At 40.7% G+C, this 15,392-nt stretch overlaps 1 protein-coding gene across 1 annotated transcript in view; it reads right to left on the bottom strand.

Moving 5' to 3' along the window:
- Positions 1-6,678, bottom strand: part of LOC126335197 (chromosome transmission fidelity protein 8 homolog) — a 33,563-nt gene extending 26,885 nt beyond the window's left edge. Inside the window, exon 1 of the mRNA XM_049998206.1 lies at positions 6,530-6,678. Within this exon, the coding sequence (XP_049854163.1) occupies positions 6,530-6,549 (20 nt within the window). The 5' untranslated portion in view covers positions 6,550-6,678. The remainder of the gene's footprint in view (positions 1-6,529) is intronic.
- Positions 6,679-15,392: the final 8,714 nt, after the last annotated feature.

The raw sequence follows: 15,392 nt of genomic DNA on the forward strand, positions 1-15,392 counted from the left end.
TTGGATCCTCTACACAGTAATGATGCAAAAATTCTACTCAGACCGCTTCACAAGACAGCTGATTAACAACAAGTCATGGCCTAAAAGTCACGATCTCAGTTTAAATTCTGTGCGAGCATACTGAGCAACTGGGTCAGTGTTTTTCAATTAAATCAAGGGTGGATCAACGCTTATTAATATATAGAATGTGCAACTCTTATTAATAAACACTTATCTACCTACCTGCTCCCATGATTTGATTGATAAACATAGATCCGTTTAGTCTGCTCGAACAAATCAATTGCGACATCATTTCACCACCACATTTGATACATTTTCATGTGTGTGCAATTAATCCATGAGACATGCACCAACGGATGACATTGCCATGCAGAACTATAGGACTTGAATGAGTCCACTTTATAGCAGTCACTGCCATAATCGCAAAATATTTCTCTCGAAACACACTAATACACTGGTTTCAATTATGGAGCTAGAAATACACTGCCTCTCTTCTTGCCTCTCATTGGTTGTGTCACAGAAACATCCCATTGGCTACACAAACAAATGCATTGCCAAACTCTGAGCAGTAGATAAGCAGTCCTGTGTGCCAATGGATGTACATCTACATCCATACTCCGAAAGCCACCTGACAGTGTGTGGCGGAGACTTCAGCCCCCTCATTCTCACAAAAAAGGCTTTTTCATTCTTCCATTCATAGAGCTGTTTCCACTCCTTTACCTGACGAAAATCTCGATGCTAAGAGCAATTTGATTAAAACTATCACAGTCAATAATGGATACAAACCATCCACAGTGGACAATACTTTCAAAAATAAAACCAATAATAGAATAACCACTATGTGCACTTCTTTAGCGGTTCCTATAAAACAAACATGATCACGGCTGTAAAATTGAATTTTTTACTAATAACAGGTTGAAAAATAATCTTATTCATAATTTGAAAGCAGTGCACTCTCCCTTACAAAAAACAGGTGTCTATAAAATTCCTTCTGACACATGTGTCTAGCCTATTACATAGGACAGATAGGATGTGCAATTGCTGTTGGATTTAAACAACATGTCCTAGATACAGGAGGTACAAACGTTTATAACTCGTCCTTTGGTGATCTTATTAATCACAAGCAATAAGCTTCTGTTCATGCTAGCCTCCTGGATGCAGAAAAGCTTCAGACTGAATATGCTTCAGGAATTAGAAATTTTCAAACACCATCCCCTTGATGGTTTCATTGTGAATGAACAGCTGCAACTATGCAATAAAAATTCTTTAATGGTATAAAGCCATAACTTAGAAACGCCTAAAATTGACACTTTTTCCTTAGAGTAAACTCTAAAATCTTAGCTTCCCCCTCCTTTTATTTATTACATGGTAATTCATTTTTACATAAAATGTACAGAATATCAGCTAGCTGTTGTTCTATATAAATTTTTATTTTACATAAAACTAGCGGTTGACTTGTGAGATGAACACTTATATGCTATTTAAACTATATATGTTTAATGCAAACAGCTGATTTGTTTGGTTGTTAATAGGGCGGCACGACTTGTTTTGTGTGCATGTTGTGGCAACTTTGGCCTGTGAGACTCTTAGAGGCCACCTCCAGTGCATATTTTCCTCATAGTGTGCCACATCAAGCAGCTATAATTTTTACTGCGAAGTGCCAATGATACGTCAGTTCCAGTACCTGAGATTTTTATATGGTTTTAAATTTAATTTCTAATAAGTTATTTTATATGATGAGAGCATTTTGCTCATAAATCTGATCATCTATCGAAACATTTGAGTATAGTCGTCTTAAATTTGTTCATTATAATAATCTAATCTTAGTTTCCCTGTATGTTAACAATTTTGTAATTTTTTAGGCTATTGCTTTGAATTTCCTGATGAAGATACCAATGTCAGTGTCAAAACCAGGTCAGGTACAATCCTGTTGCAACCAGTTGGCTGAATTACACAAATCACATAATACAGAAATGAAACTGGAGGCACTATACACAGTCACAACCATCACCAAGCATGGCCCAGATAAAAGGCTGCAGATCAAAGGAAATAAAATATTAAGAAAGATTTCCATAACAAACTAATCAACATCAGAAATGAAACCCTTTGCCAAATGACTGAAATAGCCTCATACACAATTACAAAACGAATAATTGATATTATGAATACATTCTCAGAATGTACCCAAATACTGTGAACCAATTACATACATAAAAAAGACGTTTATGGAAACAGAAGAATGTCAAACAATTCCAAACCACAGAAATTATGCTCACAGGTAAAGCTGCGAAAAAACATTACCAATGACAAAAAATGAGGGTCAAAATCAAAACCAATGAATAACACAAATCCCTGAAGAAGAAATGAAAGCAACACCAGAAAGAATGAAACAATAATGAGTTAGCAGAAAGCCAATGAATATTAAAAAGGGGTTGGTGTAATGTACTCCACAGTCAGGTGAAACAAAAGAAATTTAGTGGCTCACTATTAAGTTTTAAGTTGGTGTACTTTAAGACTATTTACAATTTTGTAACGAAATTAAACTTCGCTATTTGATTAAATGAAAAAGTTATGGTCCTGACTTCGAATGAAAGTGTGTTGCACTATTTGTATGACAAGCAACCTCAAAATTAATTATACGAATGTCTCTCTCTCTCTCTCTCTCTCTCTCTCTCTCTCTCTCTCTCTCTGTGTGTGTGTGTGTGTGTGTGTGTGTGTGTGTGTGTGTGTGTGTGTGTGTGTGTGTGTGTCGCGCGCGCTTGTGTTTTACTATTATACACTCATGCTCATAAATTAAGGCTAATGCTGATACAAGGTGAAACAACGCTCTGGTGGGCAGTTTGCCGCTTTAATTCACCCCGGGGTATGACCATATGGTGCATTTGACCTGCGCTCGTCGCACAATGGCGCTTGCAACGGTCCACGTACGCAGGTGTGTGTGGGTGCATGTCACAGTACTGTGCAGCGAGCAAGTGTGCAGACATTTTCAGATATGTGACTGAGTTGAAACTGGCTCAAAGAACACACATTGTTGACATTATGAGGGGTAGAATACTAGAGCAGCTGGAGTCTGGTCAAACAGCAGGTTGTAGCACGGGCCCTCTGTGTACTACAGAGTGTGCACAGTGTGATCTCACAATTATGGCAACAAGTCCAGCAGACAGGAAATGTGTCCACGCACTACAGTACGGGACGTCCACAGTGTTCAACATGACAAGAAGACCTATATCTCACCATCAGTGCATGCAGACGGCCACATAGTACTACAGGTAGCCTTGCTCGGGACCTTACCGCAGCCACTGGAACAATTGTCACCAGACACACAGTCTACAAACAACTGAACAGACACGGTTATTCGCCCAGAGACTTGCAAGTTGCATTCCACTGACCCTGGTCACAGGAGAGTCAGTAAAGCCTGGTGTCAAGTACACAGCACATGGTCACTGGAACAGTGGTCCCAGGTTATGTTCATGGACGGGTCCAGATATAGTCTGAACAGTGATTCTCGCCAAGTTTTCACCTGGCGTGAACCAGGAACCAGATACTAACCCCTTAACGTCCTCGAAAGGGACCTGTATGGAGGTCGTTGTTTGATGGTGTGGGGTGGGATTATGATTGGCGCACATATACCCCCGAATGTCTTTGACACAGGAACTATAACAGGTCAGGTGTATTGGAATGTCATTTTGCACCAGTATGTCCACGTTTTCAGGGATGCGGCAGGTCCCACCTTCCTCCTGATGGATGATAACGCATGGCCACACCGAGTGCCATCATGGAGGAGTACCTTGAAACAGAGTATATCACGCGATTGGAGTGGCCTGACTGTTCTCCAGACCTAAACCCCATCGAGCACGTCTGGGATGCTCTCGGTCGACGTATCGCTGCACATCGCACATCTTCAAAACCCTACAACACTTCAGGAGGTCCGACAGGCACTGGTGCAACAATGGGAGGCTATAACCTAGCAGCTCGACCATCACCATCTGATCCAGAGTGTGCCAACATGTTCTGCGGCCTGTGTACATGTGCACGGTGATCATATCCCATATTGATGCCAGAGTATATGCGCAGGAAACAGTGGCGTTTTGTAGCACATGTGTTTCGGGACGGTTTTCTCAACTTATCTCCAATACCATGGACTTACAGATCTGTGCCGTGTGTGTTCTCTATGTGCCTATGCTATTAGTGCCAGTTTTGTGTAGTGCCACATTGTGTGGCACCACATTCTGCAACTATCCATAATTTATGAGCATGAGTGTATTTAGCTTGTCCTCAACCTAAAACCCCCAGTTTCCCACGGTTGTCCAGTAAGTTTGACTGTATTTGTGGTGGGAGATATTGTCTTATTTATATGTATTTCCATGTTTGTTGTCATGCGTGTGTTATGACGTCATAGGTGCCATATTGGAGACGCTTAGAACAGCCATTTCCGTCATGGGTGGAATCGGACACTTCTGTAATCCCGAAACATATGTCAAAGAATGCAAATTTATAAAGAAGAAATATTATTGCTCCTTCTCTGAAGAACATACATCCTGTGATGTGAACCCAAGGCTCCAGCAAGCACTCTCTCACAGTATGATTATCTCAATATCAAAACGGTATTTATCTGCATGACACTGAACATTTTTGCTAGTAGTAACACTTAACCACATAACTCAAAACTGCATTTATAATAATAATAATAATAATAATAATAATAATAAACAACATGTACTAACAGGCAAAGAATATCTATGGGCTCATACCATGTAAGCTCATTGATACTTTGAGAGAGCCTAAGGTGACAATTTCAGAATTTAGTCATATTTACTACATGGATACCTACAAGCCTTAATAGTAAAGCTGCCAAATAGGATTGCCCTAACTCTATCACTAACAAATTCGAGTCTAAAGGCACAAGGGTGTGTACCTGGTCATTACTGAGGCACCAATTCCCCCGCGTTCAGAGATTTACTACTTAGTAATGGGTTGACCTACAGACCTCTATTTTATGCATCTAGCACATAGTCCATCAAGCTGATGCAATGTATAATAAGTAGGGTACATCATGTGAATTTATTATGAAAAATAAACGTTTTCCATGCTGTGCTTTAAATTTGTGATTTTTTTTTACAAAGGTACAACTTTGTAGAAAGTAATAGTGCAGACCTCGGCTTGTGCTGAGTACCAGTATTAAGTACAAATAATAATGAAAAATATTTGGCATTGGCAGTTAACAGTTCTTATCTTCTCTTAAACATGGCTCGACTTGGGGGGGGGGGGGGGGGGGGGTCAAATTTGATGAGCTACAGCACAGGGAGAATAGTTCTAGAAACATGATTGTACTGCACATGTCTAGTCAGTTACTAACACCATGCTTTTTACGATACTCAACGGATGCAAATGTGACCCCTGCTGCTACAGCACCTCATGAAAACACTTAGGACAGCTGAGAGTGAGGCAGAAAACTGGTAGATAGTACTCATTTCCCAGGTATCATATGAATTTAAGGATGTTGAGATTAACTGTATGTCTCCCACTGAACAACAGTGCCTTTCATGGCCCCAGTGGAAAAGATGCTGTTTGGGTCCCCTTCTCCAGTGTTATTTGTAAGGTATATGTACCATCATTAAAAAGTGACAGTGCACAGTTGTATAAACTTTAAGTGGTATGAGATCTTGTCTCTCACCTTTAAATGAACTTATGTCATTATTAGACCAAGATGTCAAGAAAAACAATGGTATCTGCATGGGGATACTGTTTTAAAATATCATTTCCTCCTTTATATTTAAATTTGTTTATGAAACAACTTTGCCGAATCCATGTTTATGTGTAACAGTATATATGTAAAAAGAAATATTAATGTCTCATTATTGCTTGCAATGTATTATTTAATTTCATACACGTCTTTTTAATTTACAGTAACAAAATAAGGATACATCATTTTATTTGTGCACCCAAGGTGTGTGTCGAATTCTTTACAGTGAAAAGACATTTAACTATCAGATACAACATATACATTAATAAAAATGACTGATAACGGATTTCTGCTCTCGTCTGGTTACAGATCTGACCTACAGGTCAACCACAAACATTTTAAGTTTTCAAGGAATACACATGGTTTTTATTTACCAATTCGCGGCAGTGTTGAATATGGATGGTATGCGTAAATGGTATTTTCATGTTAGTCTTTGCTAAAGAATAGGGTCAGTCAGGATATTCTTCTTTGCACGTAAGTTTGCTACCAGATATGTAAAGATTCCAGCAAAAAATCAAGTTGACATTAACACATGCACCAAATATAATTAAATCCTAAAATGGTTACGCTATTGCCTCATGGGAGATTGCACAGGGTGACTAAATAGTAAATTTTGCCAAGAAAAATATACATGGTAAACTTACACAATGCGACAGCTACATCGATGTCCTATACAACTTGTATGCTATCCATTTCAAATACCGATCATTCGTTTTATTTAAATATAAAACGTTTTTAATTTGAACATAGGAAACCAAGCCGCATTCTGCATAATAAGAAACTTACATTTTCACTGGTATCTGCATATTTCATGAGTAATGTCAACACTTCTCAACACTTCCCGCCAAAAACAATTCTGGCGGAAATGCAGAATAGCCGAAGCAAAGATGAACAGTAGTTACATGCGCAAAGAACTTTATCACTCGCATGAATCTGTGAATTTTATACGGAGAACACTTGTATGTACGTACTATTATATACCTCTTTGGTTCTCGTGTTATACATTTTAGAACACATGTAAAACGTTACAGCAGATGTAACCTTTTAATAAGCTTATATACATTAAGCATATACTCTCAAGGAAATTGGAAAAATACACTGACTTCTCAGTGCTTTGCAAATATAGATGTAGAACTGTTGTATGCCATATAAAGAATACAAATTTCAGCCCTTTCTCAATGAAAGAGGAATAATGAGGCTAATGGAATGCATGTTAGCGGTAAATCCAAATAAAGTGCACTATTAAAGTTATGCACCTATTACGATTTTTACCGTTTTCATCTATAAAAATATTGTGCTCAGTCCTACCTACAGTTCCCGTTCCCCTTTATCTAGTACACGCTTGACAAAGTCCATTTATTTTATCACCATCAAGCGACTACAGCAGTAGCACTAATGTCATTCAGTCCGAAGTCTTCGATAAGTAGTACGATTTGTAAATACGTCCAATGCAGTTCACTAGCTTTTGGTTCTCTTTATTGTGATAATGTTAATGTATGCAATTGATTTTGTTTGTATACTGTCTACTAACGAGTAACTTCATGTGGCAATGTTCTTTTTCTAATTTACGCACAATGAATGTTGAATCATTACTTCTCTCAATGTTATACACTTTCATTAGGTATCCTTTTGTTTCTTGAACAAGTGGCTCTCATTTAGAGTGATCTGGCTTCAAACAGCTCACAGCAGATGACTGTTATTGCAGATTGTTGGCGCTATCGATAATGGGAGCAGGAGAAAGAAACTGAATAGTTGACAACACATATCCTCTGCTCCCCTCCCCTCCTGCTGATTCCTAAAACCGGATGTGTCACACACGCCTTCAACATACTCTAAACCTAAAAAGCCTATGTCCAACCAATCATATCCTTTCCAATGTTACCATATAGGATGATGAGGGTGTTGCGGTGCTGGACACATATTGGTAGGAATGCGCATCAAACCCTCTTCCGCTTCAAATCGTCTTCTGACAATCCAAATTTAGATTTCCCAAGGTTCCGCTAAACTCAGCAAGACTAATTCCAGGCAGAATTCTATGTAAAGGACACATGGATTTCTTTTTCCACTCTCATCCTGTTTGAATTTGATCTCTGTCTCTACTAATTTAATCGTTTACAGAATTTTATATCTTAATCTTTCTTCTCTTATCAGTATCAGCTATATTTCCATCGAAATGATACTATTCAATCCTTATCGGAAACTCTAAACCCTATTCCTTTCTAGTCCTATGTTCATCTAAAGTCAATGAAATTTTGGTCTGTCCTCTCCAACGTTATACAATCATGAACCACCAATACCTTCCTTAAATGCAACACAGAAATATCTGATTATTTCAACTCTTATCGCTAGTCTTGAAACTCTGCAATGCATCTGTAATTACACATCAAGACACCTTCTAAAAACTCTTTCACTCACAGTTTAACTAATGGATCTGAACAGATGGATTTGAGTTTAGGATGTTCGAAATTTGTGTCATTAGCGTATTAATAATAATAAGAGTAGCAGTTTTATTCATTTAAGGATCACTTTTACGAAGATAATCGACTTCTCACAGTGTTACAGCAGTTCCTACCCCTGCACAACTAATAAATAAATTAGCATGAGATAAGAAATGCTCCTGTCATGATGCATTACTACGTCAGACATGCTGATATCGCAAGATGTTCTTACCAGATTGTTGCATTAGGAGGGCTATCTTAACCAATTTTTAAAGAGAAGACCCAATGTGACTGCAAGTTACCTAATTCACCACCTAGAACTTTGCTTTACCTGTGTCTTATACAGGAGTCTTGATTTCTCAGTTGGTCTTCTTCTCCACTGTTCATGGCTCCACATAAGCATACAACGAACTTTAAAAAATTGAATTGATAGTGAGAAAAGCTCAACGTTTCTTTAGAAAAACTCTCGAAATAGTCGGTGACACATTGCTTTTTAATAGAAAAAATCAAGGAGAAAAACAGTCAGTTTAATGGCAATAATTGAATGGAAATTCAAGGATTCTTGTCATCATGTATTGAGAACTATTTCTAATTTACACAGAAATCTCCACGTGAATATAATGACAGTGTGAAGTTGCTCACTTGCAAATTTGCATACAAATGTTTTCCAATCCACTTTTAACTTGATATTGAAGCAGGGAGTTGGGGTCTAAAACAATTATTCAGAGAGTCAGTTGATTGAGTATACAACACAAGGGCAAATTGCTTTTATAGAGACCTCGAGTACAAACAGCATATTTAGTGTAATGTAATGACTGAAGATTAACATAAGAATTACTAACAGGATAAACCTACTAAAAATTGAACTGCTGCAGCAAAATCTTTTTTAAAAAAACAGTTTCTAATCTTTAACTTCCATAACATAGTTTCTGATAATCAAAGGCAGCAGAATGTTGAGACAAGAATCTTTAAAAGCAATAAATCCAAAATTATTACTTTTATAAAATATAATACAAGCATCTTGATGTATCCCCTTTATCAAACAAACATAATAATGGAACCCACTGGTCTTTCGACCCAGGCTGTAGATGAACGCCCTTTTCATAAATACAGAAATCTATAATGAACACAAAATGATGCTTCCCTTCTGTTCAGCAGCCCAAAACCCCTGTTACTATCTTGTCCAGTAATTCAGCAGCACAGAACATGTGTATAGCGTATTTTCCATCTACAGAAGCAACATTACATCTCCCCACTTTTGCTTGAAACTTCGCAAATTGTGTTACGTCCTCCTGATGTCACATCAATTTCAATAATCAGTGCCCTCTGAGGCAGCAGCTAGCCTTGCATCACAGATCACGGGAAAAGTTATAAAACTTGGTGTAAGACTTCCTCTCTCTCTAAATTTGAAATACGCCAAAGTTGTTTTTCCATGCATTTTTGTCACCCGAGAGATGTTTATCAGCTGATTATACATTTCTTAGTATGGCCCAAACGCTCATCTCTTGCCAGGCAGAGTTCCATCGTCCAGAACAAGTGCTTTCAGCTTGATTGGCCAAATTGGATACGTGCGATAAACTGCACAATGGACTAGGTGCTAGTATGATGCTAACCGAGGCCATTTTCCCTAAGACAATGAGAGGCTAGCTTATATCTGTCGATTTCTCGCACCCCCTCCCACTAGCAATTCTACAAAGGCCGCACTCCCTCATCCCGAAGGGGGTCAACTTTGGTACCGCACTGTTGCGACTCTCCTGTCCTTACCCTCAGGCGTCTCAATGCTGAAGCTCCCTCATAAAAGCAATTGAAAGAGCCAGTAGCATTCTAAATTAGAAAATGCTTAAAAGAAGAGATGACATCAGTGCGTACAACCACTTTGTTAATCCATATCAAAATTTATATTATCAGCCCCCTTTCTAAGTGAGCTCATTTACGGTCATATTATTTATCGATGATAAATGAAAGTGACCAGCCACACAGCTTTCTGCATTTCAAGGCTACTTGCATGAGACCACGGAAACATTTTCCTGCTGACCAAGCCATTTGTTTTCGTCCGCTATGCGAGAGATGCCATGGCACACTTATAGGAGCTGAACTTTACAGATGTATTTGCGAGCTTTACTAAAAAAAGTACTGTAGCTGCACTCTGGGGACATTTTTACTACTTTATTGAAGAAAGCACCGCAGCTCCTAATGATATGTCGATATTCCAAAACTGTGTGACCGTTTAACCACAGATTCAGTTTATGCTTACTTCTTTGCTGCCAAACGTCTCTGGCACTTTGTGTATCTGTGGCCCCATGTGCAGTGACGCTGTCCACAGATGTAAAAAGAGAGAACGAATGCATTAGCTTCAGTTTGATAATTCAGTCAGAAGATGACGAATGGTATATGGCCAAAATATAGTACACGCTCTAACTCAGGGTCGTCCAATCTTTTGGCTTACCTGGGCGACACTGGAAGAAAAAAAAAAAATGGGACACTGAGGAGGGAAAAAGGAGGTAGGGAGAGAGAGAGAGAGAGAGAGAGAGAGAGAGATAGAATGGGATGTCTCAATGAGAGAATACCGACGTGTGACAGAGTTCCAAATTCAAAATATTCAATTTATCATCACTTTTCATAAACGGATTTTTGTCGATTTTATAGATTTCTTACCAACAGGTTAATAGATGCTCACTTCTTGGGCTGCACTGATACTTAGTGGGCTACATGAGGCCCATGTCCTGCGGGTTGGCCATTCCTGTTCTAAATGTAATGGATCATTCACTAAGCCTAGAAAACATAGAGATTGATGTCAGTGAGTACGTTATGTTAGTAGTATGTGCATTTCTGAGAAGTAAATGAACACCATATCACCAGCCTTTTACGTTTTAGATTTTTTTTTTCAAAACAGCATTGTACTCTAGGACAAATGATGACGCACTTTTAAGCAACCAGGCCTTGTATTCAGGAGTGGTTACTCTAATCTTGTGGCTTCAGCATCTTAGGACCATCGCGAACTAGAAATCGAGAGTCGTGTATCGATTCACTTACCAACATTCGTCACTACATTCTCAGTCCGAATGGGCTTCTTGGTTTCTCTGGTCAAGCAAGAAGGCACTGTGAGTGATATGTAGGCTGACTGAGTTAAATGTCATTAACTCCAATATGTGATCAGCTGAGGAAAAATGCTCCTGTCGGACACCCAAAATGGTGAAATGTTCTTTAAAACACTCTGACAGAAAATGTGGTTCATTCCTCATTCCGCCTTCCTGGCCAAAAACTTTGACCATGTGGACATATTCGAGCTCTTTTAACAAAGAGCATTCTAAATCCTTTTACCCAGTCCCTCTTTGTAGTTAAGCCTTCATACTCAGCATCTCCATCCCTCCATCCCTTTGCCACAGTCTACACACATCGACTGAAAAAAATAGCAACACCAAAAAATAACTAATGTAGAGTAATGAAATTTCGGGAATACATATGTCTAGGTAACAAATGTAGGTGATTAACATTATTTATCACAGGTTAATGTAAGCGCAAGATAAGCCATTGCAAATGTGGAATGCTGGTACATTAATAACTAGTGTAAACGACAGAATGTTGAATACAAACATGCAAACGTGCATGTCTTGGGATGTACCGGTGCTGTATGTGAGCTTGTGGGGTGATGTCCCATGCCTGGTGCACTTGGTTGGTCGATACAGGGACGGATAATGCTGTTTATGGATGATGCTGGAGTTATCATCTGATGATGTTCAGTATGTACTCGATTGGAGAAGATATGGTGATCGAGCAGGTCACATGTCAGTACTCTGTAGAGCATCTTGGGTTACAATAGCGGTATGTGGGCGAGCGTTATCCAGTTGGAAAACACTCCCTGGAATGCTGTTCATGAATGGCAGTGCAACAGGTCGAATCAACAGATTGTCGTACAAATTTGCAGTCAGGGTTTGTGGGATAACAAGCAGAGTGCTCCTGCTGTCATACGAAAGCGGACCTCAGACCATAACTCCAGGTGTTGCTCCAGTGTATCTAAGCCGCAGACAGGTTGGTTACAGGCGCTCAACCTCCTGCTAATCAACGCACGACCGTCACTGGCACCGAGACAGAAACAGCTTTCATCAGAAAACACGACAGATCTACTCTACCCTCAAATGAGCTCTCGCTTGACACCATTGAAGCAAATGGCGATGATTTGCGGTCAGTGGAATGCACGCTACAGGGCATCTGGCTCGGAATTGTCCTTGAAGTAACGATTTGTAACAGTTCGTTCTGTCACTGTGGTACCAACGGCTGCTCAGATTCCTGCTGCACATGTAGTATGATGCGCCAGAGCCCTAGACCGAACACGATGTTCGTCCCTCTCGGTAATGCCACGTGGCCGCCGGGAGACCAGTCTTCCTGCGACCTTATATTCTCGTGACCACCTCTGCCAGTAAGCGCGTACAGTGACTGCATTCCTGCCAAGTTTTTGTGCAATATCGCAGAAGGAACATCCAGCTTCTCGTAGCCCTATTACACAAACTCGTTCAAGCTCAGTGCAGTGTTGACAATGGCGCCTTTGTCTCCTTAAAAGCATTCTTGACTAACATCATCTCACCATGTCCAATCTCAAAGGTAACTAACGCTCACGACCGTTATAGCGTGTATTTAAAACAACTTGATTTGTATCCTTATAGTGGCGTTACTAGCGCCACCCTTATGCGAATGACTTGAAATTTAAATACACATAATCTCTGAGATATAGAAACATGAGTGCTAACTTTCGTTAGTGTTACACAACTCCTTCTCGGCACTGAGATTTTTTTCCCGTCAGTGTATGTCTTTTTCCCATTGTCTCCTTTTTCTCCAATTGTTTTACAGCAAATCCCACTGCCACTGTGCCCACTCTCACTTACACTGTCTCGTTATGTCTTTCTTTCCCACTGACACTGTCTGCACGATACCTTGGCAGCTCAAAAATTCTGGGCCGTCCAACATACAGGGTGTACATAAAGTCCGGGAACATCCTGAAAGTTTTTTTTTCATGTGTTGGCCAACTGCCACAGCGTAGTTTGGTAATTTGCCGATGTCGGCGCTAGTCGCAAACATGACAGCCGTGCTACAGAAAGGGACAGCTGTTTCATGAAATGGCTCTGTGTGACTTTATTTCTGTGGGGACACATTAAAGATATATATACCGCCTCTACCACGTGTGTAGCAGAGCTCTGGGAGAAAACAGGGAAGCAACTGCCACAGTCGACGATGCCATGCTAGGAAGGGTATGGCAAAAATTAGATTACCCGTATTGACGTCTGCCATATCACGAATGGTTCGCATATCGAATGTTTGCAAAACAAAACTTTCAGAGTTTCTCTTCAAATTGTATTATGTATGACATCTGTACAATGTTTAGTTCTTGTGCAATAATTCATTGAAAGTTTTTCCAGACTTCATGTACACCCTGTATTTTTCTTTTTCCCTGTGATCACGTGTTTAAATTTCGGCACAAAATGCGCTCTCCCTTATACATACATAGGTTGGAACTTAAATAGCGGCAAAAGCGCCGTGGAGACACTATGCAGTGGAATCTACTATTGTCGCTGATATAACACATTGTTGACATACCTACCTTATCTCCGAACAAATGCACTCGCCAGTCCACGTCACAGGCGTGCACACAATCGAAAGAAAAACAGTCACTTGTGAGCGAGCGGTCTAAGTAACGGTGTCACTATGTATTCGAAACAGGAACGACGGATTGGATCAAGATTGAATGTGCCTGAGGTCGTACAGCACGACAGTGTCATCAAGGTCTTCAAGAGGTGTGTGGGGAATCAGCATTGCCCTACAGAACAGTAGCACGTTGGGTAAAAGCCTTCGACGAAGGCCGGCAAACTGTGGCAGACATGCATCAGGCAGGTCGTCCTAACGTCTCTGAAGGAGAAGTGCATGCTGTTGCCGCGTTAGTGGACAGTGATCGACGCCATACGATTCGTGAGCTCGCCCACGAAACCGGATTAGCATATACGACTGTGCTTCGCGGCCTGAAGGAAAGCCTGGGCATGCGAAAAATTCCATCACGATGGATTCCGCATGACTTGACGGAGATGCAGAAATGGATGCGTTACGACACTGCGTCATACGTATGTGGGAAGCTGGTCGGACGCATCGACGGACTGCTACACCTGTTGGGTACAGTGTATCGGTGGTGTGTTGCTGTTTTCAGCAATGAAATATGTCCATACCAACTAGACCAGATTTTGGACGTTCGAGTACTACACAACGACGTCAAGATCGACGCATTGTGCGAACAGCAGTGGCCGACCAAACATCGTCCAGGGAAGAAATTCTGGCAGATTTTCCACTTGCTGTGTCACCGAGAACCAGTGGGAACCATCTGCTTGAAGCAGGACTAAGATCACCTATGCCTCTGGCCAAGCTACGACTGACACCGAGACACTGCCAAGCCGGCTACTCTGTTGTCGTGAAAGAGTCGACTGGACAGTGGAATGGCACTCTGTCGTCTTAAGGGATGAGAGTGGGTTCTGTCTGTATGCGAGTGGTGGACGTACACATGTCGGCGTAGGCGTGGTGAGTGGGCTACTCCGGAGTGCAGCAGCAAACAACAGATCCCACTCCACGCCTAATGGTGAGGGAGCCATCAGGTACAACCAGTGGTCATATTTAGTGTTTCTGCAGCGTAAAGTGACTACATTGCACAGGCTGTCACCCCGTGCTGGTGCCAGGAAGGTGATGTGCTTTCTCAGCATGATAATGCACGACCACATACGGCTGCTACTATGCAAACGTGCCCTTCGTGGTGTACAACTGCCCTGGCCAGCAAGAGCACCAAATCTGTCGGTAACTGAGCACTTATGCGAAATGATGAAGTAGGAACTTACTCCTCCTCTAGAGCACATAATGCATCTTCTTGCCATTCTGTTGCATTCTATTATTTGTTGAACAATATCCCTCTTGTCTGCAGCAATAGGCTACTCTGTTATGTAGCCTTTCCATTCTTGATGTAGAAAACTGTGGACACGTAGATGTTTACAATAAATAGCCTTATCAAAGGCGGACTTCAATGCGAGACGCCTATAACAGTTACCACAACGACACTTTGTCTCGAAACCTGGCAGAAAATCCAAAGAGATTCTGGTCGTATGTGAAGTATGTTAGCGGCAAGCCTTCTCCGCGCGATAACAATGGAGATACTATCGAAGACAGTGCTGCTTCGAATCGAGAAC

The sequence above is a fragment of the Schistocerca gregaria genome, chromosome 2 (genome assembly GCF_023897955.1).
Source record: "Schistocerca gregaria isolate iqSchGreg1 chromosome 2, iqSchGreg1.2, whole genome shotgun sequence".
NCBI classification, from domain to species: domain Eukaryota; kingdom Metazoa; phylum Arthropoda; class Insecta; order Orthoptera; family Acrididae; genus Schistocerca; species Schistocerca gregaria.